This window comes from Pyrus communis, chromosome 12 (assembly GCF_041283825.1).
Source record: "Pyrus communis isolate YQ-2024b chromosome 12, ASM4128382v1, whole genome shotgun sequence".
NCBI lineage: Eukaryota > Viridiplantae > Streptophyta > Magnoliopsida > Rosales > Rosaceae > Pyrus > Pyrus communis.
This window is the reverse complement of record NC_142576.1, coordinates 8302619-8329550: the sequence shown is the minus strand read 5'-3', so window position 1 is coordinate 8329550 and position 26932 is coordinate 8302619. Positions and strand designations below refer to the sequence as shown.

The following is a 26932-nucleotide window of genomic DNA, read 5'->3' as shown; positions in this document are numbered from 1 at the left end:
TTAAATTTGAGCCATAGGATATTTTTTTATTACCGCTAAAATTAATTAAATTGAATTTGAGTCATTAGATTTAAAAAGGATGTAGCTGGGTTCGCTACACTGGATCAAAACCCAGGAGGCACCACAGCCAATGGATGGCAACGGCACGCCAATCTGGGCCGTAGAAAGCCTACCACTGGTGCGCTTTTCCACAGCCAATCTATCCACCCTAGGCTACTAACTTGTGTTGGGCCTGCGTGGGATGGTCTTCACATAGAAGCCCTCTGCTACTAGTCTTCACGTCGGCTCCTCTCCCCATGTTACCTTATTCATCCACCCTCCGCGGGGAGGGGGGTGTGGGTGGGAGGGGGAGGGGGAGCAAACACAGATCCACCCATCGGGGGGGGGGGGGGGTGTGGGTGGAAATCCACCCCCGCAGGGAGGGGGTTGTGGGTGGAAGGGGGAGGGAGAGCAAACACAGATCCACCCATCGGGGGGAGTGGGAGGGGTAGCAAACACAGATTCCGACCTCCAAACTTAAAATCCCAAAATTATCACCCTAAAATACACCACTTGAAGAAGAATTGGATCCAAATTTTGGGTTCTTTTTGTTTCTCACTCATCCCTTGAAGACAACCTAAGGATAGAAATTTGGACAAGAGATTTTGGCTTTTGGAGAACTTAGAAATGCCAAAAGACTCAAGTACCTCATTTTACAACCTTTTTGTATGCAAACGATATATTTACATTATGGGGGGTGGGAGAATAAATTAGTTTTGAAATCGCCCTCTACGAAATTCGAATCTCAGACCTTTCACTTGCAAATGAAAATTAATACCACTAAACTGTAGTAACAAATGGCACCTCGTTTTACACCTTGAATGAGAGAATTTAGAAAATGATGAGATTTTTAGAGGGCACTTAAGGAGGCTCAGTCTAGTTTGTATGTTCCACCTAAGCAAGCGGAATTGACAAATTCTCTCACTTCTCCTCAACTCTCTTTTATGGCGGATCCTTCGCTTCTCTTTTCGCATCTCTTCCGTTTTTTTTTTTTTGGTTGAATTTTAAGCTTTGATCTTTAGCAAACTTAAATCTCAAATCTTTTCCTTTTAACCTTCTTCAACCTCACATCACACTTGCTAAATTTGCACACCACGTTTTTAATGTCGTGCCCTAATCAAACAAGAGGTAGATTTGGTGTTGAAAATCGCAGAATTTGGCACATAATTATATGCAAGCCTGGGTGGACGGCAGGTAGGACATTAGCCATGAATTTTTTTTCTTTTGGGAAACACATTAGCCATGAATTTTGGCCATGTGTTGGGACATTAATCAAACATGATACAACACAAAAAATATAATAAATAAAACGTGGGAGCATAATAATGTTGTTTAATTAATATTGTTGTCACCACAATTGACAAACTCATTACCAACCGCCAACCATCATGTCTTCTGATTATCAAGAAGCTTATTCATTTTAGTTTATGACTGTGAGGGTAAAATAGTAAAGTGAAATTATGTTAGAAAGTTTTAAAAGATTTTATTTTATTTTTTTGTCAAAAGATAGAATTTTATTGAATTAAATTCAAATCGTTACATGAGCATTTTCTGCTAAAGTATTAAAAAGAAACGCATGACCTAACTCATCCCAACCAAATCTTTCGCTATGCTTAACAACGCCGCAATCAAATGAGCTGCACAATTACAATGACGAGGGGTAAAGTAAAACCTCACCGACTGAAATAAGCTTGGCAGTCTCCAAATATCTTGGAGATAAATCTCAAGAATCACATCAACCGTAACCGCTTTATTGAGCATCTGAATCAAGTCCTTAGAATCCGACTCAACCACCAACCTAGCACTAGTTCCCACGTCACTACCCACCACCGCCTCCAATCCCTTGCGGATTGCCTCAGCCTCAGCCATAATTGCATTCCCAAATAACCCCTCTCCTTCCCCTCCCGCTAGCTTCGGAATCCCTGCAAAATCCCGAAGGACCCACCCAACCCCTCCCTCATTCGAATGTTTCATCCATGCCGCATTGCAATTTAGTTTCAATGCGCCAAAACTGGGTTTCTGCTAGCATCCCTCCCCCGCCCTGTCTCCTATCCCCCTCTGAAATCCAACTCCAACCCCCGTGCACTCCCCAATTCCCAACTGCTCCCCCCGGTTATCCCCTAAATCATTCCCCACCCCAGACAACCTAACCCTTAAAACATCACATCCCTCTCCCACCGCATCACTTCTACCAAATGCTGCTGCCACAACTCAACAGCCACTTGGGGTAAAGTTCGAACCCTTTTAAACACGACCTCATTCAGACATTTCCAAATGTGCCAAAACCCAAACACCACCTGTTGCAGCAATGCCTCGACATCCACCTCTTTCTTCGTCCGCTGCCATCCTTCAAGAAAATCATTGACCCCCAATTTGGACTTGTTTAGTGTCTATGATTAGATTAGAATGGATTACGTCTAATTTGGACGTGTAAATACTCATAACAAAAGTTATCTATTCTTATCTATTCCAAAATTCAATTCCTGTTAAATGGTAAAATTAGAAGAGATAAATTTCATTCATATCTAATCCTCTTATGATCTCTTAAAATAAAAAAAATCATTTGTCTCTAGCTTCATATATTTTGGATTTTATGAATTATCTAATCCCTTCAAATTCTTAAAAACGAACCCTTCTCATACTTGGTGATGACCGAAATCAGTGGCTATAGCCCACTTTTCAGTTCCTGTCAAATGGCTCATGGCCCCCATTGGACCACAATTGGAGAATTGAGCCAACCAGCTAGCCCAAACCAACCAGCCAGTCCATCATTTTGAATCCTAACGACCACTTACTAACGTCTTGAATTTTTTTTATTTACAAAATTAAAAAAATTAAATTAAATTAATTTTTTTTCCTATAACTTCCTAAGCTATTAAACAACATTAAATAACATTAAGTAACATTAAACAACATTAAACAATATTAAATAACATTAAGTAACATTAAACAACATAAAACTTAAACAACATTAAAAAAAAATTTATTGACATTCCAAATCCGACACGTGGCACTTAAATTCCGAGACGTAAAATTATTGAGATTCCAATTCGAAAAATTATTAAGGTTATTTAATTCAAGTAACCATATTAATTCAATTAAAATAATAAATTATGTTTGGCCCTATGACCCTTTGGCCCCCTCGGTTGGAGATATTTTTTGTCTTAGTGCTATGTTTGGCCTATGGCTCTCTAGCCCCTTGGTTGGAGATGGTAATAAATAATGCATGATACTGTTCATTGAAATATTAATTTCTTGAAGGGCTATAGGGCTATAACGAGCCCTCTAACCCTTATTCGGTTGGAGATGGCCTTAGGTGGCCGCCTCTTCCAACTCCCCTCAGGGTCAGCTTTGACTCTGGTCTATAAGTAAGAGCAATCATATTATTTCTTTATCAGTTTATCCTAATCAAACCATATTAGTATTAGATATGAAAATTTCATGCTAGTTAAAAAGAAAGCAAAAAGAATTAAAATCGCTTTTTTGTACCAATGTAAAATAATAAACGGCAAGTAAAGTAAGAAATAAGTTCGAAAATCCCATCAACTTATGAATTTTTAGTTAATTAACCTCCCTTTCTAGAAACTCCAAATTTCCAGAAGATCACCATTTTATTATTTTATACCTCCCATACTGTTCCTCAAAATTCTTAGAATCCAATTGAAATCATATTTTCTAACTTCAGTTTTCCATAAATAAATAAATAAACTCCACCAACAAATTGAAAAATGAGACCCTTATTCCACGACATGGTCAGAAATTAATTAATATAATGTATAAAATAATCAACTAGATTTAATCAAATAATTAAATAAATACAGGATGGTGACCTAAATTCGACTACATACACAACACATAAATAATAAATATTATCGAGACAAGGAAATGGTCTTAAATTTGATTAAAAAATGGAGGAGAATATAACAACACCACAAATACCACACACCGACAAACTTCAATGATTACAACATATTCAAGCATCCGCGTGACAAGTTTTAAGTACTAGACATGCAGCAACACACTAAGTATCATGAACCTGCATCACAGCCATCGTAATATCATAAGTAATGAGTATCAATTGGCTTATTAATTAAAAAAAAAAAAACACTCTTAAATCACGGTGGCGAAAACAATCATGTCTACTTTAGTGCAGATTTGTTATCCACTGATTTCTCCTCTCCACACCACCCCTCCTCCTCCCCCCCACCCCCGACGCAGCCGACATGCACGCGCGCAATCCTTCACAACCACTTTCTCTGCGTGATCATCAATTGAGAAGAGAGATAGAACACTTTTTTCTACGTAATCATCAATTGAGAAAAGAGATAGAGACAGAGAGTAGTGAACTAAAATTGACTAGCCTTTAGGACTCGTTGGAGATACTTTTTAAGAAATACTTATGCTCATATAAGCTCTTTTTTTTTCTAAAATGATTTTATTAAAAACACGTTGAAATTTTTATTTAAAATCTAGATGCTTCTTAAACAAACATTTGTAAGTACTCTCGTAAAAGTATATGACAAGGGCATTTCTAAGAAAACGTTTCTATCACCCAAAAACACCCTTGAATTTTTTGTCATGCCTAATCAAATTTTCTTTTGGTTGCCAAAAAGGGCTTTGGGAGCATGTTTGATATTGTTTCTTTATATACGCTTCTTTTCTCATTAGCACTTATGCAAGATTGCCTTTTTATCATAAACCCATTGACATTGTGGCAGTATTGTGGCAGTTACAATAACAATGTTAATGGTTTTTTTCCCTTTAATTTTGAATCCATTGACATTGTTACTGTAACTGCCATGTGCTTCTTTAAAAAGCGCTATGAGCTAGAGCACTTACAAGTTTTTAGCCAAACGTGGTAATAATGTTTTTAGTCATTCGTCTGAATCCTAAGCATTACCTTACTCATTTCAGAAGTCTAAACATGCCCTAAGTCTATTGTGTGTTGTCTTCAGCTAGTTAGACAAAGTTTGACTCATATTGATGCTGTGATGATGTTATGATGAAATTGATACTTGATTGGGATTAATCCCATTATAGTGCCGCAACTTTATTGACAATTTATTGTCCCATTTTGGCTTATTGTAATCATGGTTTTCAAATTTTACTCCTAGTTTAATTTTAGTCCATGAAGTTTCATATTAGTTTCTTTAGTTTTCAAACTTAATAATGTGCTGTATCGCTACAATTAACCCTCCCATTTTAAAATATTTTTGTACACATTTTAATCATTTGTCATGAAAAAACCAATTCCACACTAATCTTTTTTCCAGAATTAACATTTTAACACTAGAACAATGATTTCTCTCTCTTTTGAAGATATCAAAGTATCTGTACGGACTACCATTTTTGCAAAAATTCATATGAACATTGATTCCAGCTTCTAATTATGTAAACATTGACTGATTCTCTTCTAAGATGTCGTTCTCAATAAACCCCATCTACTAACCAAAAACGAAATGGAAAAATTAGCACACACAAAAGCAAAACCAGAGGATATTAATATTATCCAATTTTTAAGCTTCTGTTGGAGTAAAAAGACAAAGAAACCAAAAGGCAAGTCAACCGCGTCTAGCTCTGTGTACTTCCCGAAGGTCTACATAGGCAACCGAAGAAGTTTGTTAGCTTCTCATCCAAAAAACAAAACCCAAAAAAAGTAAAAGGGAACCAACCCAAAAGCATCAGTGGTCTATGCTATCAGCTACCGCTAGCTATGATATCTGAAAAGTAAAAAGTTGAGATATTTTTCGTGTCTGAATTGCGGTTGGGTTCTTAGTATTTATGTTTTTTCTGGGGAAAGAGGAAAGAATCTTGCTGGCAGATTGAACCCAGAAAACAAAATCTCAGTCTGCAGGGAAAAGAAGATCTTTGCTTATTTTGCTGTTGGGGTTCTTTTAGTTTGGATTTTTAGGGTTTATGTTGGATTTGAAGACCTTGGTGAGAGAGAGATTTTGGGAAACTTTTGTCTGATGGGGGTTTGCTGGAGCAACAGAATCAAGGCTGAAAGTCCTTCCAATACTGGTATTTTTAATATTTTTCTGGAAACAAAACAAGTCAGTTGTTGATTTTACCTCAGAAATTATTGAACTTTATTTTTCCTGAATGTCTTCTTTTTGTTTGACCAGATGGGTTTCTTAGTTTTTGAGGTAATTTTATATGTTTTTGGTTGATATTTGCTTAATGTATTCTAGTGAGGCAATAATTTCACTGCTTTTATATCAGTTCATCTGTTTTGTTGATGGGGTTTTAGGGACTTCTCAAATTTGACAGAAATATAGAAATCATGAGTATTTAAAGGTTTTGTTTTGGCGAAATTGTTTTGGTGATGAACAATGAAGGTTTATAACTGTATAGTATGAGTTCACCACTACATTGTGAAGTGAATCTTTGGTGATATATGTCAATCGGGTTGCTTTCTCTGCAGGATTCAATTCGAAAAATGGGAGTGGTTCAAGTAGCAGGGCCTCGTCAACTTCCATGCCCCTGACTCCTCGGAGCGAGGGTGAGATCTTACAATCCACTACTTTGAAGAGTATCAGCTTCAGTGAGCTCAAAACCGCCACAAGAAACTTCCGTCCTGACAGTGTGCTTGGAGATGGGGGTTTTGGTTCTGTTTTCAAAGGTTGGATGGATGAAAGTTCGCTTAAAGCGTCCAAGGCCGGGACTGGCATGGTGATCGCTGTGAAGAAACTCAACCAAGATGGATTCCAGGGTCACAAGGAATGGCTGGTAAATCCAATTACCTCGTTTTCATTTTTATGAGTTTTGACAGTGGTCTGATATATCTTCTTTGTGAATTGTATACTTATAACTTGCTGCCTTAGTAGTTTATTTCTCTTAGTTTATGAGAATGCAATTTGAAATTATCCGTAAAGATTATTGTGACTCTGCTAATGCTTGCAATTCTTGGCTAGATTATAGATTGTCGATTTTGCATTATTTTCGGAGCATCTCTCGATACCAGAGTGATTAATAGTACTACATTGTTGGACATATAGACAGAAATCAACTATCTTGGTGAGCTGCATCATCCCAATCTTGTGAAACTCATTGGTTATTGCTTAGAGGATGATCACCGGCTCTTGGTTTACGAGTTCATGCCTAAGGGCAGCATGGAAAACCATCTATTCAGGAGTGAGTTCCTTGCATCCTCCCTAGCGGCATTCTTTTTCAACAGTTCTCCTCCCCCTTTTTCTCCTTAGAGAAAGCATATTGCAAGTTGCATATGATACCTTGTTACTGAAGCATTAGCTATTGTTGCAACAGGAAGTTCTCACTTTCAACCACTTTCTTGGAGCCTCCGAATGACAATTGCCCTCGGCGCTGCAAAGGGACTTGCCTTTCTCCACAATGCTGAAAGACAAATCATACATCGTGACTTCAAGTCATCGAATATTTTGCTCGACTCGGTTTGTAACTTGATACCTATTTTCATCAGATTCAAGTATGGTTTGATGTGCCACGTTTCAGGGTCCCCCCACTGACATCTTGTTTTAATTTCAGAACTACAATGCAAAGCTGTCTGATTTCGGGTTAGCCAGGGATGGGCCAACTGGTGACAAGAGCCACGTCTCTACTAGGGTCATTGGAACCCAGGGATATGCTGCTCCGGAGTATTTAGCCACAGGTGCTACTTTCATACTTCATTCTTCTCTAAGACCCTTTGCCTGTCTGAACCTCTTTGGCTTTTAGAAACCAAGCTCGGGTCGAATGTCATGCTTTAGATGATATTTCAATTTGCGGAGCTAATAACTGGCTCTTTTCAAAAGAATTCAAATTTTATACCTCACAAGACAATAGTCTTTCAAATTAAGTTTTTAAGATTACCCTCACAAAATAATGGCCCTTTCAATCTTAAAAGAGAATGTGAGCGGGGTGATTTCATTTAGTTTCACGGCCTTCTCTTATTTTGGTCTCTTAATGCATCAAACGCCTAAAAATAATCTGTCAAATTACCTTCGTTCAATTGTCGGTCACTGTTGTAATGCGGCTGCGATTGCCAAAGTTCAGGTATTAAGAATTTAATGGAACCAAAGTTCAGTTACCGCTTATCTAATTGCTGTTTTCTTCGTCAGGTCATCTTACTACCAAGAGTGACATATACAGTTTCGGAGTTGTTCTTCTAGAAATGTTATCTGGACGACGAGCTATAGATAAGAACAGGCCAACTGGAGAACACAATCTGGTGGAATGGGCAAAACCATACCTGAGAAACAAACGCCGAGTTTTCCGTGTCATTGATCCTCGCCTTGAAGGTCAGTACTCAGTCAGTCGTTCCCAAAAGGCTGCCGTCCTTGCACTTCAATGTCTTGCTGTAGATCCCAAGTACAGACCTGACATGAATGAAGTGGTAACTATACTGGAGGAACTTCAGGACACAAAGGGCATACCAAAAAGTACACAGAAAGAGCACAATGCAACTAGTCAAGGCCTTCCTAACGGTGCGCCTGACTCCAGCACAAGGAGTGTTGACGACGCTCTCAGCGTGACTGCTTATCCCCGGCCTTCCAGAAACCCACTTTTTGCTTGAAGAGAAAGCTTTCGTGTTGCCCGAGATATGGGGAAAGGTGTGAAGTCTTGAATCTTAATCTTGAGAGTTCAAATTTGTTGTACATACCCAAGAATTGTTCAAGTAGTGTGTAGTGATTGTGTATAATGTCTTCGAGTCTATTGCCTTACGGCATTTTGCGGTGATTTACTCACAGAATCACCGACGGTGCAGAATTCTGTTCTGGTTACTGAAAAAAAGAAATGTAGAATTGCAACATGTGTATGAGAAGTGTGATTCAGGTTCAGCTCATTCGGGTATTTTTGGTATATCTCGAAGTTATGTGACCTTCATAACATCCTCCATGAATGTCTCATATGGAGTCTCATTCCCAAATGTAACATGTAAGTCGTAAGCTCCCGGTGCATCGGAGATATTATAACTCCGAACAGCGGTTGTATAAATTTTTATTCATACTTCAACAAGAATCCATTGTTTCCATGGCCTGAAATTAGAACACCTATTAAAGATCCAAATGAAACCCTAGCCGTCTTGAGAAAAACCAAAGGAAAAATTCTTTGCCGTCGATCCATGCTTTTGGCTTTGAGGTCGGCGGCAATCTTCTTAAAAATTATCTTTGGTCTCTTTTCTCTCATTTTTCATTTACTTTATCTGGTGTTGAATTGTCATCGTGAAATGCTATGGTCACTATGATAATTGTTGTCTTATGCCCAGGCACACAACTAACACAAAGTTTTGGATCCAATTATCACCTTCGATAAAGGGTTGAAATTGGAGGCCATGGAAGATGTTGAATTGTGTTGGGATCATGTTTAATCGGTATGACACTTTAGGATTAGCTGGTGCAGTGATATGCCTTTCGGATTTCCAAAGGATATGGAGTGGCAACATGATTTTATCCTTTTATCCTTTTATTTTGTTATCATTTAATAATTTCCAGGAGGAGAGTTTGCTGATTTGATTGCTCTATGTAGGAGAGTGCTTGATTTTAACTTTGGATTTGGTGCGCTACCTCCTTTGGATATCTGTGCGAAGGGTGGAGTTGGTTGATTTGCTAGATCTACTTCATTTGGTGTTCTAGATCATGCTCACATGATCTCCATGTAACATAAAGTTTAACGGTTTTATTGATATGTGTAATTGTGTGGTTCTTGATGAGCTCTTACGAGTGCTTGAAGTATACTTGTTGCTTTGCGAGCGATTAGTGATACTTTATTGTAATATTTGTCGATCTAGTTTGCAAGGACCCTTTTGGGTCTAGTTCTTCATAATTTGTATGTGTAATGCTCTTCTATCAATGAATGAAATATCGTACTCTTCTTAAAAAAAAAAAAAATCCGACAGTGAAATTAATTTTTTTTAATTAACTCAAAACTTAAACCGCACCCAAAAAAATTAAAAACCTAACTGGAGGTAATATAAGCTATGTAGAATCTATGATTATTCCCTAATCGTTTATATAGCTTTTGATTCTTTATGTAAGCACATGAATCCGCTGTAGCACATCTAACAACGGATAACTGGGTTCGACTCCCGGCAGCGGAATTGCCGTTTTTCTTTTTTCAACATTTATTTTTTTATGAAAAAGGAAAATATTAGGAAGATTGAAAGTGTGGGGAATTTAATTTTGACAACATTTATATAAATTTTAAGGCTTAATTATTGTGTCACCCTTTGGAAGTCATTTTGACTCAAATCAAATGGATCAAATTTTAAGGCTTAATCCATATTCATTACGCTCATCTCTTAATGGAGTGGGTAAGCATACCCATGCATTACCCAACAAACCCATGAAATTCTAACTAATACAAACGACATACGCTGCTTCTTTTGCTGGTATCTCTCTCTCTCTCTCTCTCTCTCTCTCTCTCTGAGATTCAGGTCGGGCATCAGTGGGATGGGTCGTGGAGGACGGGGTGTGCAGAAACCGGAGTTGACGGGTGGTGGATAGGATCGCGGAGGGCGAGGTGGGGGAGGTTGGTCGCATAGGGTGGTAGTTCTTTGGATTCCCAATCACTCTCATTGACTTTCATCAATTCCATTTCTTAGTAGACCAGCTAACCGAACCAACATAAAGTTAAGTCCCTTGCAATTTACGTGTTTGGAAAAATAGATTAGAGGGTTTTTTTAAATAACTTTAACGATAAGCTTCCGGTACTATTCACTTTAACGAAAAACCACATTTTTACACTAAAAAGTCAATTCTGGTACTATCGCATGCAACCAGGTAAAATTTCGTTAAAAATTACCTGCTATCAAATCCTTCTGGTTGGCAATATTAAACAATTATTAAACAGCACCAAATTCAAAAGCAATTATGCCATAGAAGTTTCTGACGTACCAAAACAGATTACAACGCACAGCCGGAAAAAAGAATTAATTAGTTATATATATATAACACCAATTTGCATGGGACGACCATGACTTCTGATTCCATTATCCACAGCTTAAACCATCGATCCAGTTTGAACTTCCCAGAGAGAGAGAGAGAGAGAGGGAGAGAGAGATGGCAGGTGGTGTATTGGAGGTCACATTGGTTGAAGCTCAGGGTCTCAAGAACATGGATTTTTTTGGTTTGTTTAATTGCATAATTCCATCATTTCAGTATTGCTTTTCCTCAAATCTTTTTCCATGTTTAATTATTGTGTTCATATATTCTTGAAATTTGCAGTAAAGATGAACACGTACGTTATAATCCAATGTGGAAATCAAAAGCATACAAGCAACGTGGCCAAAGGTCGGAATCATGACTAAAATGCAATTCATGACATATTTTATGCTCATATTGCTAGTCGATAGATTTCATATGTGCCGACCAATCAAGGATAAGGACCATAAATAATTGTCCCGTTCGCATGTTTTTGGTTAATGATCGCAAATGAAATTAATTGGGTTAGTACTATATATTCAAATGCAGGATCAGGAACGAAACCAATATGGAATGAAAAGTTTACATTCAACGTGGAATATCCTAAAGGCGCAGATCACAAATATATGCTTTGGTTTCGTATCATGGACACCCAAAAGCTCTTGGACTATGATGTAGTTGTCGGTGAATCTAAGTAAAGTCCTATGCATATATCATTGTTACTTTTATTATATTAATTGTCAAACGTAAGATTTGAATTCAGAACTTTCTCAAATAAATTAAAGACTAAACGCGAATAGACCAATTGTTGGATATAGTACATGCAACATAACATCTGTATTATAATTGGTGATTGGCATGCAGGGTGTACGTGAAGGATGTGATAGCGTTGGGCACAGAGAGAGGAAAGGCTGAACTTCGATCTGCAAAGCACAGAGTTGTCCTTCAAGACAAGACTTATGCCGGAGAGATCTCTGTTGCTTTAACTTTCACTTTAAATTCATAAGCAAATTGTTGTTCAAAATCCAAATGTTCTCAGCTCACGAATAACTAATCATTATTGCTTAAATGTCCGTTAAGCCGTCTTAGCTCAGCTGGTAGAGCGCGTGGCTTTTAACCACGTGGTCGTGGGTTCGATTCCCACAGACGGCGTTGTGATTTATTTTTTGGGTTCATTTAAATAGAATAAGAAAATAAGGCCCAATCTATCTGAGACAACTATAAAAGCAACTCCAACCTTGCAAAGGCCCCTTAGGGCTGGCTATTCACTATTGAATCCATCAGGTGAATAGTAATTACTTTTTGCATTTTTACCCCTAAAATTGAATAGCACTAGAATAATAAAATATTAATATTTTTTATTTTATAAAATAATACAAAATAATTTTGTTTGTAATTTCAGATAAAGCACCGAGAGCATCACAATAATTACCTACCATTTCTTCACATCGTGAACTTCGAACTTGTATATTTGGATTCCTGGCAACTTTAGGAACATAACTGGGTCCTTGCATGCACGATCGGTGCACTGGGAAGTGCAGTGATCCTAGACCCTAGAGCTTCAAGCTCTAGCTTGTAGTTTCAGGTGAGATTTCCTTGTTCCTTTAAATATTTCGGATTTTATTGTTGGTGTTGTGATTCCGAGTGAAGACTTAATGGTTAAATTTTGTTCTTTTCACTGTGCATGCTTTCTATTTCGTTTTTCCAAAATCTGGTGAGCTCTGTGACCAAACCCGGCCAATCTCGACCATGGTTGTTACTCACAGTGGTAGAATCTTGTTCCTTTTCATTTTAGCATCATTTTTGTGCTTAAATTACAATTTTTGATGGAGTTTTAAGTCGATATCAGAATCGGGAAAAATCCCTGGCAAATATTCCGGTATTCTCAGGCCAGCGATTTGTGCTGGGCCTGTCGCTCAGGCCCCCTCCGGCGTTGAAGCCCGCATGGGCTGGACTTGATCTCCCCAGCGATTTGGTCCTATTCTGTCCACGGTCCATCGGGCTAAAGGTCCCACTGGACTTGCTCTAAGGTTGGTCCATTGGGCTACAAAAGAAAGATTATGTTGGGCCGCCCTTTATAAAATTCTTCACTAAATTTAAATGTTGGACAAAATTTAAATTCATTGGTGCTTAGGCCTCATTTCTCAACTCTTTAAAGCTCGTTTGAAAGTGTTTTTTTGTCAAAAGTGTCTTCAATTATTTTAAAAGTATTTCCAAACGAGCATTTAGTCCTTTAAAAACATTTGTCAAATGAGCTCCAAATAGTTGAGATTGTTATTGAAAATATTATTTTCACACTTCTTTTTTTATCTACACTTTTATGCTTAATTCGGTACTTTTTCTTTCATTTATTCAATTCAATAGCTAAAAAATGCTAGAGAAAAGCGAACATCACTCCTCTTAAATTTTAAAATAATATAAATAAGGTAAAAAATAGGTAGCCTTACAAGCAATTCGTGGCCTCTTGACATTGGCGTAGGCTGCACTGTAAATTGTAAAATTGAAGAAACAAGTTTTTGATAGGATTCCCAAGTATATACATTCGTATTCTACCAATCTCCATGGATATGATATAGATCAGCCCTCACAAACTCAAAATCCAATTTGTATAAAGATTCCAAATATGTGACTACTTGACCAAAAGCATACAGAAGGGATTATATGTGAGTAGGTCAAACAATTCTGCTTTTTACAAAACAATATTTTCTTCTAAATTACTTTAATTTACAGAAACGGCACTTCAAATTCAAGTATTGAGACAAAACACATTGCTCTGACCAACCAACGGCTAGTCTAGGGTCGCAATACTTTTTCTAAAAATTGTTTTTGTTGTGTTGTGAGAATAAACAGCTGTGAAAAAAAAAAAGAAAAAAAAAAGCAAAATAAGTGTTCAATAAACTATAGTCCTAAAAGTGCTATTAAGTTTGTGAATATGAAAGTTTCATCAATTGGTATTGTTCACTTACCTCCAATGAAAACAAAGGTTTTTATGAGAAACATTTGTAAAGCTGCTCAGTTGTTTTGGACCTGTGATTTTGAAACAAAAACGTTTTTTTTCCTCATTTTCCAAACATGTTAAGGCTCCAATTTTTTTAAAAAGCTATTTTTAAAAAAATTTAAGCAACACGAAATCAGCCATAAGTTAGCAAACATATGCTACGTTAGAAGAATATAAACCGTTAACAATTGACATCCTAAACTGCAAAAATCTTTGCACCAATGGAGTTTCTTTTCTTACACCGAAAGTTGTGAGATAATGTGGTGGATAAGGTATAAATGCCACCAACGTTTTCTACACATCTACATGGAACCTAGCACCGCCCTCTAGGGTTTGCTTTTGAAGCATTGAGCGTTTAATTTTGGAAGCAAATAAAAGAGCTTCAATTTTAGCATCTTTTACACATCCATCTTTGGTTTTGTTTCAATGAAATCTTCACCGTCCGTTCGATGTTTTGTGTGCTCTTTGGTCATATATATGCACAAAAAGGACCACAAAAATTGATTGCAAGAAAGCAAATAGACAACCAATGTTAATTGCCTCCAAGGGGGAGTGAAATTGAAGGGCATTCAAGATATTAGCAAGCTGTGACCATCTGATAGGAACCATTTGACAACATGTGTTTGCGAAATGCATAAAGTTGTAACGCAATCGGGACATATTTTAATTGTTCTTTTCAGAATGTACTTCTATAGAAAACATTTCGACTCATAAGTGCTATTAAAAGTGCTTTCAGTTACAAGCTCTCTTACAAGCTAAACATGAATCAAGTTTAAACTAATGGAAAATGGTAGTTTTGTGGATGCTTTAGGTAAAAGGAGTAACTAGGACGAGAAAATTTCAAAGGTTGAGGATTGACATCAACAAAAAATTTATGATGCATTGAAGTATGAGATGCTCTCAAGCTTTTAATTGTTAAATTTTTATTTTATGCTTTTCATAAAAAAAAATTATCTTTAAAAAATTTTAAATATCTGATACCTCAGACTCAGAGCACCATTAAAAAATCTTTGTAGCATCAAATTACATTTGCCGTGGTACAACATGGTTAGGAAAAGAAGAGTAATTACGGACAAGTCTGAGTGGCAGTTGTAGATGGTATTCAGCAGATGTACTCACCAATAAAGGTGTGCCACGCACACTAACTACCTCAAACTGATTGGTGCTAATCTACCAGTCACATATGAATACTCAATTTTATAAGAGGAAATTGTAGCACTGGTTCCTTAATTCTAACCCTTGAAGTAATCGTCTCTCAACTAAAAATCTATGACTATTGATCCCTTTACTCATCAAAATGTCCAATTATGGCCCTTTTCGTTAACTTCGTTAGAATTTCCGTCAAAATTTGTCACGTGTCACGCACATGGGGCTGAATCAAGGGGCAAATGGAGAACCAAATGAAAAAAATTGTAGCAATAATCCTTCAACTTTAACCCAATTGGAGCAATGGTCCCTTAACTTTAACCTAATGTAGCAATGATCTTTCCAACATGACTCATTTTGATGGTATTCTGACGGAGTTGACGGAAATGATCATAGTTCTATGTTTTGATGAGTTAAGGGACTGATGGTCATGAATTTTAGTTGAGGGACCATTGTTCCAATTGGGTTAAAGTTGAGGGGCCACTTGTACAATTTTCTCATTCTATAAAGAAAATAGATGATCCTAGAGAGACCATCGACTTCAACCATATTGTGTAGAGCATATTACGACGATCGATGGTTGGATTCTTTTTTTAAATCATTAAATTAGGAAACACAATCATTAACGGCCACATCATGTGGCCTACAAAACATGGTCTCCCTAGCATTTTAAAGAAAATGCTTTAAAACTTCCTTTTTCAGTTTTATCTCCATTCCTAAAAGATGATATTATTGACGCTTTAAAAAAGATTACGCATTCGTTCAAGTGTAATTTTTTCCCTTATATTTCTACGTACTTGAAGTGCATGATGACTTCTATGAATTGCCAATAACGGCTCCTTCTTAAAAGGAATTTACTGATATTACGAGACCTGATTTATTTGAGAGAGTTGAAACATTAGAATTTTTATATAAAATAAAATAAAAATTAAGAGAATAAGAACTTTGCACTCATCGGAGTTCATCCAACATTTACTTTATTGTAAAAATACCATATAAGAAATTATTTGTAAGCCACAAGAGTCTTTGGGCATCTCTCTATCGAGATTCACAAGAGGCCTTCGGCAACACTATAAAATTTCAACTTTTAGACCAAAAATTCAGTAAGTTAGGATAGAATCCTCTTTGATCTCAAAATGTATGGTTCATTAGTTTCTCAGAACTTAATTCGAGCAAAGTAGCTTTTTCCTATGCCAAATCTCTCAAAACCCAAGTCCAAACACTCAATGCTAGAAATTTTACCAAATTTAAAATAATAGAAAAAGAGAAATAATTTTTGTACTATCTTTTTTTATTCTAAACTCTTGTGAATATTTGATCTTTAGTTTTTCTATACTTTATTCAATCCAACAGCCATCAATAATAACTTCTGCGAATATTTGATCTATAATTTTTCTGTATTTTATACAATCCAATGGCCATAAAACATTGTGTCAAAATCATTTCGCATGAAAATCTACAAAAACCTAAATCAATACTTATTTCTAGTGAGAGTGGGTTCGACGATGGCACAACGAGGCATGAAAGGGGCAGCGCAGTAGCAAGTTTATGGGTCTTGGGCATGGTGGGGGCGTTGTACGGGTGTACATCAATAATTTTGAGAAAAATTATGGATTTTTTTTTTTTTTGAGTAAATGTACACTGATTTATATTTTAGAAAAATTTGTACCGAGTAGCACATAGTTTTATTAATCAAGTATCAAACTCGTGATCCATGTAAATCATACTTTAAAATCTTTCATAATCTAATACCAGAAGAGGGGGGGGGGGGAGCGAAATGTGGCCCCAAATTTGAAGGGGCTCCCAAAATTTTGTCATCTAATATTATGTAATAATGTTCTATATTTAGAAAATGGTTATTGTTAACATTTTAAAATCTCATTACATTCCTTATAAGAGTAATTTTTTTTTTCCTTTTTAAATATAAAAGGGTAAATAAGCACGTATATCAGCTCATATGTCTAATTTACAAAATTTAGTCTACAAATTTAATTTCCCTAGCATTACTTAATATAACAATTTGGAGTACAATGACATATTCTAATTGTCAATAATAACATCCCAAAAAACAATGGTTTTTCAGTTTTATTGTATAATAATGTCATATTTTCAAGTGAAATTTTAAAGTTAGAGTTTTGAAGTTTTTTTTTTCATGTTTGGTTGTTTAAGATTGAACTACTTTTGATTATTTAGTGAAGGTTATGCTTGTAGCTTTTTTAATTATAATTAATGATATATGTAAACTTACAATTAGTGACACACCCCGACCGAAATCAGGGCATGTTGGTCGTCACGTGAGGGTGACGTAACCATATGCACAGTGTGAAAGCTAAGAATAATAATAAAAGTACGAACAAATAAAAACCAAACTACACACAGGGTAGTTAACATACAAGTGCAAGTGTAAGTGTGAACAACAATATTCAGAGCACAGAAAACCTAGTGCAGTCCGGAGGAACAAGTACTAACTAAACACACCCTGAGGTGGTCCTACACTGGTGATAATCTGTCATATATGCCGTGGATTCCTTGTGAGCCACCAAAAGAGCAACCAAACTAGAACCTGTCGTGGATTCCTCGTGAGCCACCAAAAGAGCAACCAAACTAGAACCTGGAGGGGCGCAAAAGAGAAAGTATGAGTGGGCAAAAACAAAGTTTTTCAAAATCATTTCATTAACAAAAGTTCTAACCCCTCGCCGTAAAACCTGTATAGTTTCCCAGAAAATAGAATGTACACATATATTGAAAACATGCTCAGAAATATGCCATGTTGAATGCCTCTACATAAACTGTAAGTAACCCAGGTAATGTCAATCAATGCAATGTAATATGTCAGCCGGAGTCACCTAATGTGACCTGTACGGCTGAATCTAGAGCTCAAATCTCCAACTCACTAACTATACTTGCACACGAGTCGGAACCACCTAAAGTGGTATGTATGACAGGATTGGTGTAAATGAATACGTTCAAGTGCTACGATCACGTGAAGATTGGGCGAATAATCGCAGGTCACCTACGAGTCGGAACTACCTATAGTGGTTTGTACAATAGGACTGTGTACTTAACTTGGATCCAAGATGAGCATGTGGTACGGGAGGTGAACATTACCTGAAGGATTGTGCCCTACTCTGGGCGGGAGCACTAACACCGGGGGTGCAGGTTATGAGCTCTCTATGCATCTCACATCACTACTAATCACAAATATAAACCATAACTTACCTGGCACTTACCTGTGTGTCCACAGCACCAAATGTACATATATGCAACTACTAATGCATAAATAAATAGGCAAACGCAATGCATGGCAATTAAACATATAAACATTCCATATCATTTTCTGGGAAAATCACAAGTATATAGGTATATACGGAAAACCAAAAGCCAACTCACTAGTATGTGAAAGGGTCGTAACCCCCTTGCCTCAAGTGACTGCACTCATTCTCGGGATAGGTCTCACATATATGCGAAGCAACTATAAAAACGTTAATTTAAAGCACATAACCAAAACTAGGTAATAACTTCTCATACAATGCTCAAATGGGGTGGGTGAATACACTAACGTGATCTACTCAACCTCACGAACATCCCCGTATTTTTAAAATAATTTTCTGACCTCCCACGCGCGGCCACGTGCCAGGCACGCTGACGGCGCCAGTTAACGCCGTCAGGTATATTCCATTAAAACTAACAGATTCCATTAGAGTTAACCTAACGCCGTTAGGAATATTCCGTCCAAACTGACAGAATATTCCGTCATCTTCTCCGGCACACCTCTGGTGCCGTCGCCGTCGTCGGAAAAACGGGAAATTTTCAAACCTTTGTTTCTCACTCGATTTTCAACCAAATTTCATGAAATTTGCACCAAAATGAAGCTTACAACAAGTAGAACAAAACCTTTCCACTTTCAAGCTCTGATATTCACGGAATCTCGTCGAAGAAACTTCACAAAATCCGGCCAAACCTGCAACTCGCGATCCCGACGTCCAAAACCTTCCAACGAACCACCCCGAGCTTCCTAAGGACCTCACTAAGCTTCCTACAAGCTTCAAATTCCCTGAAAAACAACATTTTACGTATGCATGAACAGTGACCAAAATCAGGGTTCCATGGTTTAACGTGAAATCGAAGTATTTCCTACCTGAAATGGGTATGGTTGAACTCGTATGAACCTCACGAACACCAAGATATAGTTTTCTACTTCGATCCGTAACGTTTTCAAGTGCTTTGGTTCTTGTCTGTACGAAGAAGAAGAAGAGAAAGACACGGGACAGGGAAGAAGATGAGGATGAGAGTGTGGGTGTGTGTGTGGTCCAAATGCAGCCAACCAAAACCCCAAAACAACCACACAACGAAACATACCCACTAGGGGCAAAACCGTCATTTCACATCTGCGGTACAATAATCCGGGACGAGCTGTCACAATTAGTGAGTGCTAAAGTTTGTTTTGATTTAAGTGATTATTTTCTAACATCAATACATTGTTTTACTTTTTTTAAAACTATCTTAGGCCATCTCCAACCGAGGGCTGGCCAGATGGCTCGTTTTAGCCATCTGGCCCTCCAAGATATTAATATTTTAATGAACAGTATAAGATCATATTTGCCTCTGTCTCCAACCGAGGGCCATAGGGCCAAACATAATTTATTATTTAAATTAAAAAACTACAACAACTTAAATTTAAAAATTACAACGTATATTTAAAAACTACAACTAAAATTTAAAAACGACAAATTAAATTTAAAAACTACAAATTAAATTCGAAAACAACATTAACTTAAATTTAAAAACTACAACAACTTAAATTTAATATCCATAATCAACATCATCTTCATCATCCACCATCGTATGAATATAGGCAGAGGTAAGCAACTGCCGTCGGCTCATAATTTCTTTTTTTTTTTTTCCTATCAAAATAAGCGTTACTCATTGGAATGTAATTTGAAGTGTTCCTTTTCATATTCTTATCATCTTATCTCTTCTTGTATTTGTTTAGCCCGTTCTTCATACCTACACTTCCTTTCTTCCGCCTCAAAGGCATTTTGCTCCGCCAATAATCACAATGAGGCCGCCACTTCATGTTGAGTTGCGTAATCATCATTTGCCTTGCCCTTTTTCCTTCAACCTTCGTGCCTTGTTTCATCCCATAGCCCTAGGTATGAAACCGTCACCATAAGACGGATTTTCTACCCTTGTTTGTTGAATGGTTGGAGATCCATCTTCATCCATATCTGCAGCTGAGGATGTAGTTCCAAACACCGGCGTAGAAGCTCTCTGTGGTGGATCTTCAAATAACACCCACCCTTTACAAATTTCCCGAAACCTGTGAAACTGAAAGGGTTTTGAGCTGCTATCTATATACAATTCCTGGGCTTGGCGTACCTAGAAAAAAATTAAAGGAAATTAATTTATGAAATTAAATGTAATATAATTAAATATTTAAAATAAATTATGAAAACACTTCCTTCGTCGTAGTAATTAGCGCCGCTTTCATGTCTACTTGCGGCTGCTAACAATGCTTGATGCCATTTGTTCAAACTTGGCTGAAGATGTTTCTTCCATCTTGAAGAACAACTCTCGTGGTTTCGAATATTCACTGGAGTGGTGCCTTCATAGAACTCTAAGTATTTTTTGGACATACGAGTCCAAACACCGTCATTTGTTTGACAATTCCCCCTCACACTATCTTCTGACACCCATCTATAAGCCTTGCAAAGAGCTTCATCTTCTTTTCGGGTCCAAGCCCTACCCTTCATTGCAGACGAGGCCATTTCAAAATTATTAAAAAAATTGAAGGATAGATTTTTGAAAGAGCAAGGAAAATATGAGAATTGAAATGGTGTAGGAATGATGAAAATTTTGTGAGAAATGGCCCAAAAAACCTAAAAAAAATAAATAAATAAAAATTTTGAATCCAACGGTAACTGGCGCCAACCAGCCCTTTCAGATTCCGTGGTGCCCTCTTAGATTCCACGAGTAATCTGGCCTAGCCCTCGGTTGGAGACGGTTTTCGGGCTATTTTCGGCCCTCTGGACCTTTCGGTTGGAGATGGCCTTAAGAAGGGGCTCTTTTATAAATTTCGCACAAGACCCTCGAAATCTCAAAGATGACCTTGTCTAATACGTGTAGAAAAATACTCTTTATACTTTGCATTGGAAGAAGGGCACATAGGAATTGGAAAGGACAAGTGAATAGTTAAAGGATTTTTTTTTTCCCTTCTCCAATTGAGTTGTCGAAGTATTCTTTTAAAAAACTTGAAGTTGTCAGGTTGTTTTTCAATATTTTGGCAATGTGAACTTCAGTTTGTCTACAGAGAAAAGAACTTTGTGACTAATAGTTTAACAAGTTATAGTCTTGATTTAGATTTAGCTCATTTTTATTTTGATATTCTTTCTTCTTGTTCAATTCGTTTTATTCATGATGATCGACTAGGGATGTCTTGGTCTAGATTTATTATTAAATAGGTTTGTTTGAGCTCTTGTCCCCGTTTTTCAACCAAAAAAAAAAAAAAACTATACAATGCATTTATAAAATGTATATAAAATTTGATGGATAATCGACGAGAGCAACTTACATGGTACAAATATACTAGTATCGTAGCCTCTCATGCCTTGATACAATTGCAATGTTATATAACAAAATTTTGACACATTGATTAGCTGATGTATCAGCATTCCCGTGTCATGTAAATTCTTCTCGTAATCAACGGATCATTCATGAGAAGGACATTATCTTATTGAGTGAGGTGGTAAGAACCAACTTCTGAAATCAAGGAAAGAAAGGACATGCGTATGCTTAGCATCTCCGAAAGGAGGTAGGATGGGCAAAATTCCAAGAGGCCATGAATGCGCCTGTGCAGAGGAAGTTGCAAAGGTGAGACCGTGATGCAGTTTTCCTCCGGGCAATCTGGTAGATATGTTCATATGGAGCCAGTTCTTGCCGTCTATCATCACAACCTTCTAGGCAATAAACGTCATGGCCCTCCATCCATTTCAATTCAACATTATCATCATTTTTATTTCCATTTTTTAATGTGATAGAATAAATTACAACTTATATTGAATTATTCATTCATTAAAATTTTAAAAATTGAAAGATGGCAAACAAAAAAAAGGTATGCATTTCCCTTCTATATCTTGCATCTATAGTATTTTTGCCTTGATGGATCTCTCTCTCATTTAATAAAAGTCTAAAATCTCCGTTTACTAATTGGTGGCATACTAGGCAATCCGAAATTTTTTTTTTTTAATGATATTCAAGAAAAGAGTATTCTAAAAGAATTCTTAAACTTAGAGGAACTTGCAGTCCCCCACCTTACCGCTCGACCATTGCCGCCAAAATGATACAAAATACATGGAAAAAAAAAAAATTCCTTTTGCCTTGTATTTTGAATCTGAATCCCGTTTCCTTAATCCCTTGTTTAAATGAAATCTTTCTATTTTTGTTTTGGGTTTGTGATAAAATCAAGACCTGCCGAAAAATGAGGTAATTAAACTGGAACATTATCAGTCAATATGATTAGTAATATGTTGCAGGTTTTGCATTGTCGAGGTAATTAAAGTAGCAATCGAGCTTAATTTGGATGACGTACGTATGTTTACAATATGTGCAGCTTTGGCCAGCAATAGTTTTCTCCTTTTTGAAATTATTTTTCTGTAGACGGTTTGATGTAATGTTGAAATTTATTTCATACAATCCTTTTTTTTTTTTTGATAAAGACAACATTAATCCAACCAAAAACCAATATAAAAATAGGATCCATCAAATCCACACAATAAATTAATCTGGATTCTTAAAATTTAATTCAACGGGTACAAACAGAAATCTTCTTTAAAAATTATAATAACTTTAGGTTAAATTTCAAAAGTTCGAATTAAGTGATTGAATGAATTTAACGAAAAAGATCCGCAGAGAGGATCCCTTTCCATAAAAATAACCCATACACAGAAATTAATAGACTAAACTCAAATATATTATATTATATATTAAAAAGGATATAGGAAGAGCTGCGGGCTGCATGTTGATTCTTTGCAGCCGCTTCAACTCCTTTTACACATATATATCATTTGGCCGGATGACTTTAATTTTTACCAGCCTCCCACTTAAGCAAAAAAAAGCACCAAAAGTTAAAAAGTAAAAGTTGCCGCACACAACACACTTGAAAAGTAAGTCACTTTTCTACCTATCTAGTCACCCAATTTTAACTTTTAACCCCCACATCATCTAGTACTTTACTTTTAGCTCCCACCACTCCAAATTTTCCCGGGAAAATAGAGGAAAATCCGAACGCGGAAAATTAAGCTTTGGATAATTTTAAAAAGAAAAAATTAAAGATAGTGGACAAGCTTTTCTTTTTCCCTTAATTTTAGACGCGGAAATTCTTCCCGGTGAAAGTTTGTCCGAACTGCCAATGAGCGGGCGCCACGTTGAGGGTAGTGGAGGTGCGCCTGTCACTGCCCGTGACTCTGAAGGACAGGGTCTGGCCCACCAGGTCTGCGTTGGATTGCCAGTTTTGCCCCCAGTTGCGGCTCATCGGCATCCACCCCGTGTTCGCGCCTTTCACGCTCACCCTCACGATATCCCCTGCGCCCGCGACGTTGGTGATCAGAACCAGGTTGAAGTAACGGAAACCGTTAATTGTGAATCTCACTCCGCCTTGCTTTCTGCACGGAACTCTGTAGAAAATAAAAAATCAAACAAACAGAGTCAAAGTTTAGTTACTGCGGTGACTTGGTTAATTACTGCGGTTAAAAAGTCAATTGAGGAGGTTTGACTGGCAAATTTCTGATGCGGGAGTGGTGCAACTTCCCATAAAGTTAGTACCTTTTCTACACACGCGTCGAATGGCGTGAAATATCTACAGTAACCCTAGCAAGGTCAAAAGACTTCTATACCCTTCTTGCGTTGGGTAATTTACACTCTACACTAAACCAAGGCACAAGGGTTTCCGGGTGAGGCTAGTTTAGTCATTTTGAGCAAAGTGGTAAAGGGAAAACGGGTTCCCGTTGGTTATTTTCGGGTAAACGACGTAAAACGGGACGGATGATTAACTAACATAAGAAAGGCTCTGACATTAAGATCTGTTTGGTTCGCGAGAAAATAAAAACATTTCTGCTGTTTGGTTAAATAGAAAACAAGAATGTTCTTAACAGTGGAGCACTGTATTCTACGCTTGTTTATCGGCTGCCAAACAGGATTTTATAGGAAAAAAAAGAAAACAAACGAGAAAACTTTGAGTTTTAATGACAAAATATAAATGATAAATGAATAGTACTAAGATTGACTTTATATGATAAAAATATGATTTTCGTTAAAGTAAACCGATAGTTTTTCGTTGAAATTCCTTTAGAAAAGGTAAAAAGTAAGAAACGACGAGGGTATTTCCGTCCAAACGAAAAAGAAACGCAGAAGGAGCGAAAGAAAACAGAGACCGACTGTGACTGTGGGGTTTTGATTTACTCACCGGCGGTAAGAGACGGGGACGATGCCGGCCTTGTACTCGGCGATCTTGAGGAACATGGGCATGGCGAGGTCGAAGTGAGTGCGGGGAGGGTTGCACCAGCCGCCGTCGTCGCTGGGCTGAGCGAAGTTAGGAGGGCAGAAGTTGGTGGCGGTGACGAAGATGGAGGGGTTGCCTGGGTGGCACCACCTGGGGTCGTCGCCGCACTTAATCTCAAAGCAGGCGCCGCAGCTGAGGCCATTGTTGAACAGAGCAGTGCTAAGCGCAGCCGTGTTGACGCCGTAGCCCTGGCTGTAGAGGTTGCCGTACCCGCAAGCGCCACCTGAAAAAACAGAGAAATGAGGGTTTTAGGAGACTCAGAGATTTTGAGTAGAAATTTAGAAAATAACACGGGTTTTGAAAACCAGAGAGAAAAGGTGAAGAAATGAGACAGATTTGTGAAGAAAAAAAGTCAGAAATGAAATGGGTTTATTCTTTTTTGAAACTTATGAAATGGGGTTTGGAGAAAAAGAAAATGGGGACGTACCCATGGTGCCAGAGGCGTCGCTGCCGCCGTAGAAGGTGGCATGGGCGCCCTCCCATGCGCCACCAGTGTAAACCCCTGGGATTCTGGCGTTGGCCGCCATGAAGAGCGAGAGCAGGGAAGCAATGCAGAGCATGCGAAGGAAAGCCATTGCCGGAGAGAGAGTCAGAGAGGGAGAGAAAGGAGTGAGAAAGCAGAAGGAAGAGAGAGTGATGGATATAGGATTGGCGTTGGGGCGAATAGAAAGCGGGAAGAAGGTGGGGGTACTTATGGAGGTTGCGAGCAGGGCATCAGTGGTCTGGATATAATTAATGCCCACTCTCAGATCTTTTTTTTTTTTATTTACTTTTTTATTTATTACAAAAAAAAAAAAATTTATTTTTATTGTTTTTATTTCTTATTTTCTTATTTTCCAAGTAATTTTTTTTTGGGTCACCATTCACTGGGGAAACATGAATTGATGTGCATGTGCACCACACATGGGCTCTCTTCATGTTGATTTTGTTTGGTGAAGTTGGGGTCAAGTTCAAGGGCCAATGGGGAGAGAGGGAGAGCCGATCAGAGAAACGATAAATACACGCTCTTTTCTTCTTGTTATACACTTATGTTTAATTATATTTATTTTTTTGTTTGATTTATTCGATAAGGTGAGAGGCTAAAAGTAGTTTGTAAAACTCAGCCCTCATCCTAATTAATCTCTAGTTAAGCAAATTAGGATTTAATTAGCATGAAATAGATTTTGAAGTTAAGGAGGCCAACCCCATTTGATTTTCACATTGTTGGTGTGAACCTTAAGTATCATGTGTGAACCTTAAGTATCATTAATCCAATGGGTAGACATAATTTCTTTAATTAGTTGTGTGATATCCAACATTACATTTTAAGTGAAAAGGAAAAGGAATTGGAAAAAAAAAAAAAAAAAAAAAGCAAGTAACGATAATATTTTGGGATGTCATTTTTGTGCATTTATTTTCTATGTTTATACACTTATGTATAGTCTTGTCTTTTGTTCTCGTATATTTTATTCAATTTAAACGTCAAAATTAACAAATGGGTGTATGGAGAGATAACAAGTGTCCATTTTATAATAATTTTGGATGTTCAGTAATCAAGATAATATCTTCATCGATGTATTACCCCAGTCATCAATTTATACAGTTATTTTTCAACTCTGTTTATTATAAAACATGTATTGACGCACTGTCCATCACACCAAAAGCATCGATCCACAATTTGTCTTATTTAAATTGTGAGATTTGTTCAAATAACAACTCCATCAAGGTAAAACCAAATAATAATGAGAATTATTGGTCCTTTTTGCTCAAACAATGCTTGAGAATACGTACTTTCACTCTCTCTCCCCCTCCCCCTTATCTTTTTAGTATATGAACATTTCCCCAACTTGTAATTTGGGGAAAAAAAAAGCCCAGTCCAACCAAAACAAACACTTAAACGATCAAAAATTAAAAAAAAAAAATCGCAGTGAAAATCCTATATATATATATATATAGGATTTGTTCAAAAATTCATGAAGAATAAAACAGGAAAAATAGTAGTGAGTGGAAGTCACATTTGTGCTTGTATCACAAGCTGAGCCATCAGCAATGGCTGCAAGTTGTTGAGAAAATTGGCATCTTTCCCTTTTATTTAATTTTTTTAATTTAGAAAGGAAAAAAAAACTGTAAAATTGGAAAAACGATAAGAAAGATGAAGGTGGGTCCCAATAGCAATCTGGAGACGGATAAGTAAAGCGCGTAAAATGTGGGTCCCAATCTGTCCGTCTATCGTTAGCAGGGTAAGCAGATTCAAAGGGTGAGGCAGAGTTTTTTTTTTATATGTAACGAGTTATTTTTATTCTTATATTATTGTGACATTATTTCCTATTCACGTTA

The 26932-nt window shown here is 37.2% G+C and overlaps 4 protein-coding genes and 1 non-coding gene across 5 annotated transcripts; 3 read left to right on the top strand and 2 right to left on the bottom strand.

Annotated features, from left to right (window-relative positions):
• Nucleotides 1–1620: 1620 nt before the first annotated feature.
• LOC137744326 (uncharacterized) lies at nucleotides 1621–2013 on the bottom strand. The gene has a single exon (XM_068484164.2). The coding sequence runs from the start codon at nucleotides 2011–2013 to the stop codon at nucleotides 1621–1623; it is 393 nt and encodes a 130-aa protein (XP_068340265.2).
• A 3496-nt stretch (nucleotides 2014–5509) lies between these two features.
• LOC137744957 (receptor-like cytoplasmic kinase 176) lies at nucleotides 5510–8839 on the top strand. Its single transcript, XM_068484782.2, has 6 exons — nucleotides 5510–6060; nucleotides 6464–6768; nucleotides 7038–7173; nucleotides 7306–7448; nucleotides 7543–7666; nucleotides 8115–8839. Exons 1-6 carry the CDS (start codon nucleotides 6009–6011, stop codon nucleotides 8567–8569), a joined length of 1215 nt encoding a protein of 404 aa, XP_068340883.1. The 5' UTR covers nucleotides 5510–6008; the 3' UTR covers nucleotides 8570–8839.
• A 2139-nt stretch (nucleotides 8840–10978) lies between these two features.
• LOC137744873 (elicitor-responsive protein 1-like) lies at nucleotides 10979–11995 on the top strand. Its single transcript, XM_068484682.2, has 4 exons — nucleotides 10979–11121; nucleotides 11220–11285; nucleotides 11466–11610; nucleotides 11781–11995. The coding sequence occupies exons 1-4, from the start codon at nucleotides 11055–11057 to the stop codon at nucleotides 11920–11922; spliced, it is 420 nt and encodes a 139-aa protein (XP_068340783.2). The 5' UTR covers nucleotides 10979–11054; the 3' UTR covers nucleotides 11923–11995.
• TRNAK-UUU (transfer RNA lysine (anticodon UUU)) lies at nucleotides 11996–12068 on the top strand. Its single transcript has one exon. It is a non-coding gene; the product is annotated as a tRNA-Lys (tRNA).
• A 10939-nt stretch (nucleotides 12069–23007) lies between these two features.
• Nucleotides 23008–25306, bottom strand: LOC137744848 (expansin-A4). Its single transcript, XM_068484656.2, has 3 exons — nucleotides 25044–25306; nucleotides 24521–24839; nucleotides 23008–23732 (listed from the first exon to the last, which is right to left on the bottom strand). The coding sequence occupies exons 1-3, from the start codon at nucleotides 25189–25191 to the stop codon at nucleotides 23423–23425; spliced, it is 777 nt and encodes a 258-aa protein (XP_068340757.1). The 5' UTR covers nucleotides 25192–25306; the 3' UTR covers nucleotides 23008–23422.
• Nucleotides 25307–26932: the final 1626 nt, after the last annotated feature.

Coding starts and splice junctions, on each gene's coding strand:
- LOC137744957 (XM_068484782.2), top strand. CDS start 6,009: ATGGGGGTTTGCTGGAGCAACAGAATCAAGGCTGAAAGTCCTTCCAAT. Junction 7,174..7,305: donor GGAAAACCATCTATTCAGGA/GTGAGTTCCTTG, acceptor TTGTTGCAACAG/GAAGTTCTCACTTTCAACCA. Junction 7,667..8,114: donor TCCGGAGTATTTAGCCACAG/GTGCTACTTTCA, acceptor TTTCTTCGTCAG/GTCATCTTACTACCAAGAGT.
- LOC137744873 (XM_068484682.2), top strand. CDS start 11,055: ATGGCAGGTGGTGTATTGGAGGTCACATTGGTTGAAGCTCAGGGTCTC. Junction 11,122..11,219: donor CAAGAACATGGATTTTTTTG/GTTTGTTTAATT, acceptor TGAAATTTGCAG/TAAAGATGAACACGTACGTT. Junction 11,286..11,465: donor TACAAGCAACGTGGCCAAAG/GTCGGAATCATG, acceptor ATTCAAATGCAG/GATCAGGAACGAAACCAATA.
- LOC137744848 (XM_068484656.2), bottom strand. CDS start 25,191: ATGGCTTTCCTTCGCATGCTCTGCATTGCTTCCCTGCTCTCGCTCTTC. Junction 24,840..25,043: donor CGACGCCTCTGGCACCATGG/GTACGTCCCCAT, acceptor CTGTTTTTTCAG/GTGGCGCTTGCGGGTACGGC. Junction 23,733..24,520: donor GTCCCCGTCTCTTACCGCCG/GTGAGTAAATCA, acceptor TATTTTCTACAG/AGTTCCGTGCAGAAAGCAAG.
- LOC137744326 (XM_068484164.2), bottom strand. CDS start 2,013: ATGAAACATTCGAATGAGGGAGGGGTTGGGTGGGTCCTTCGGGATTTT.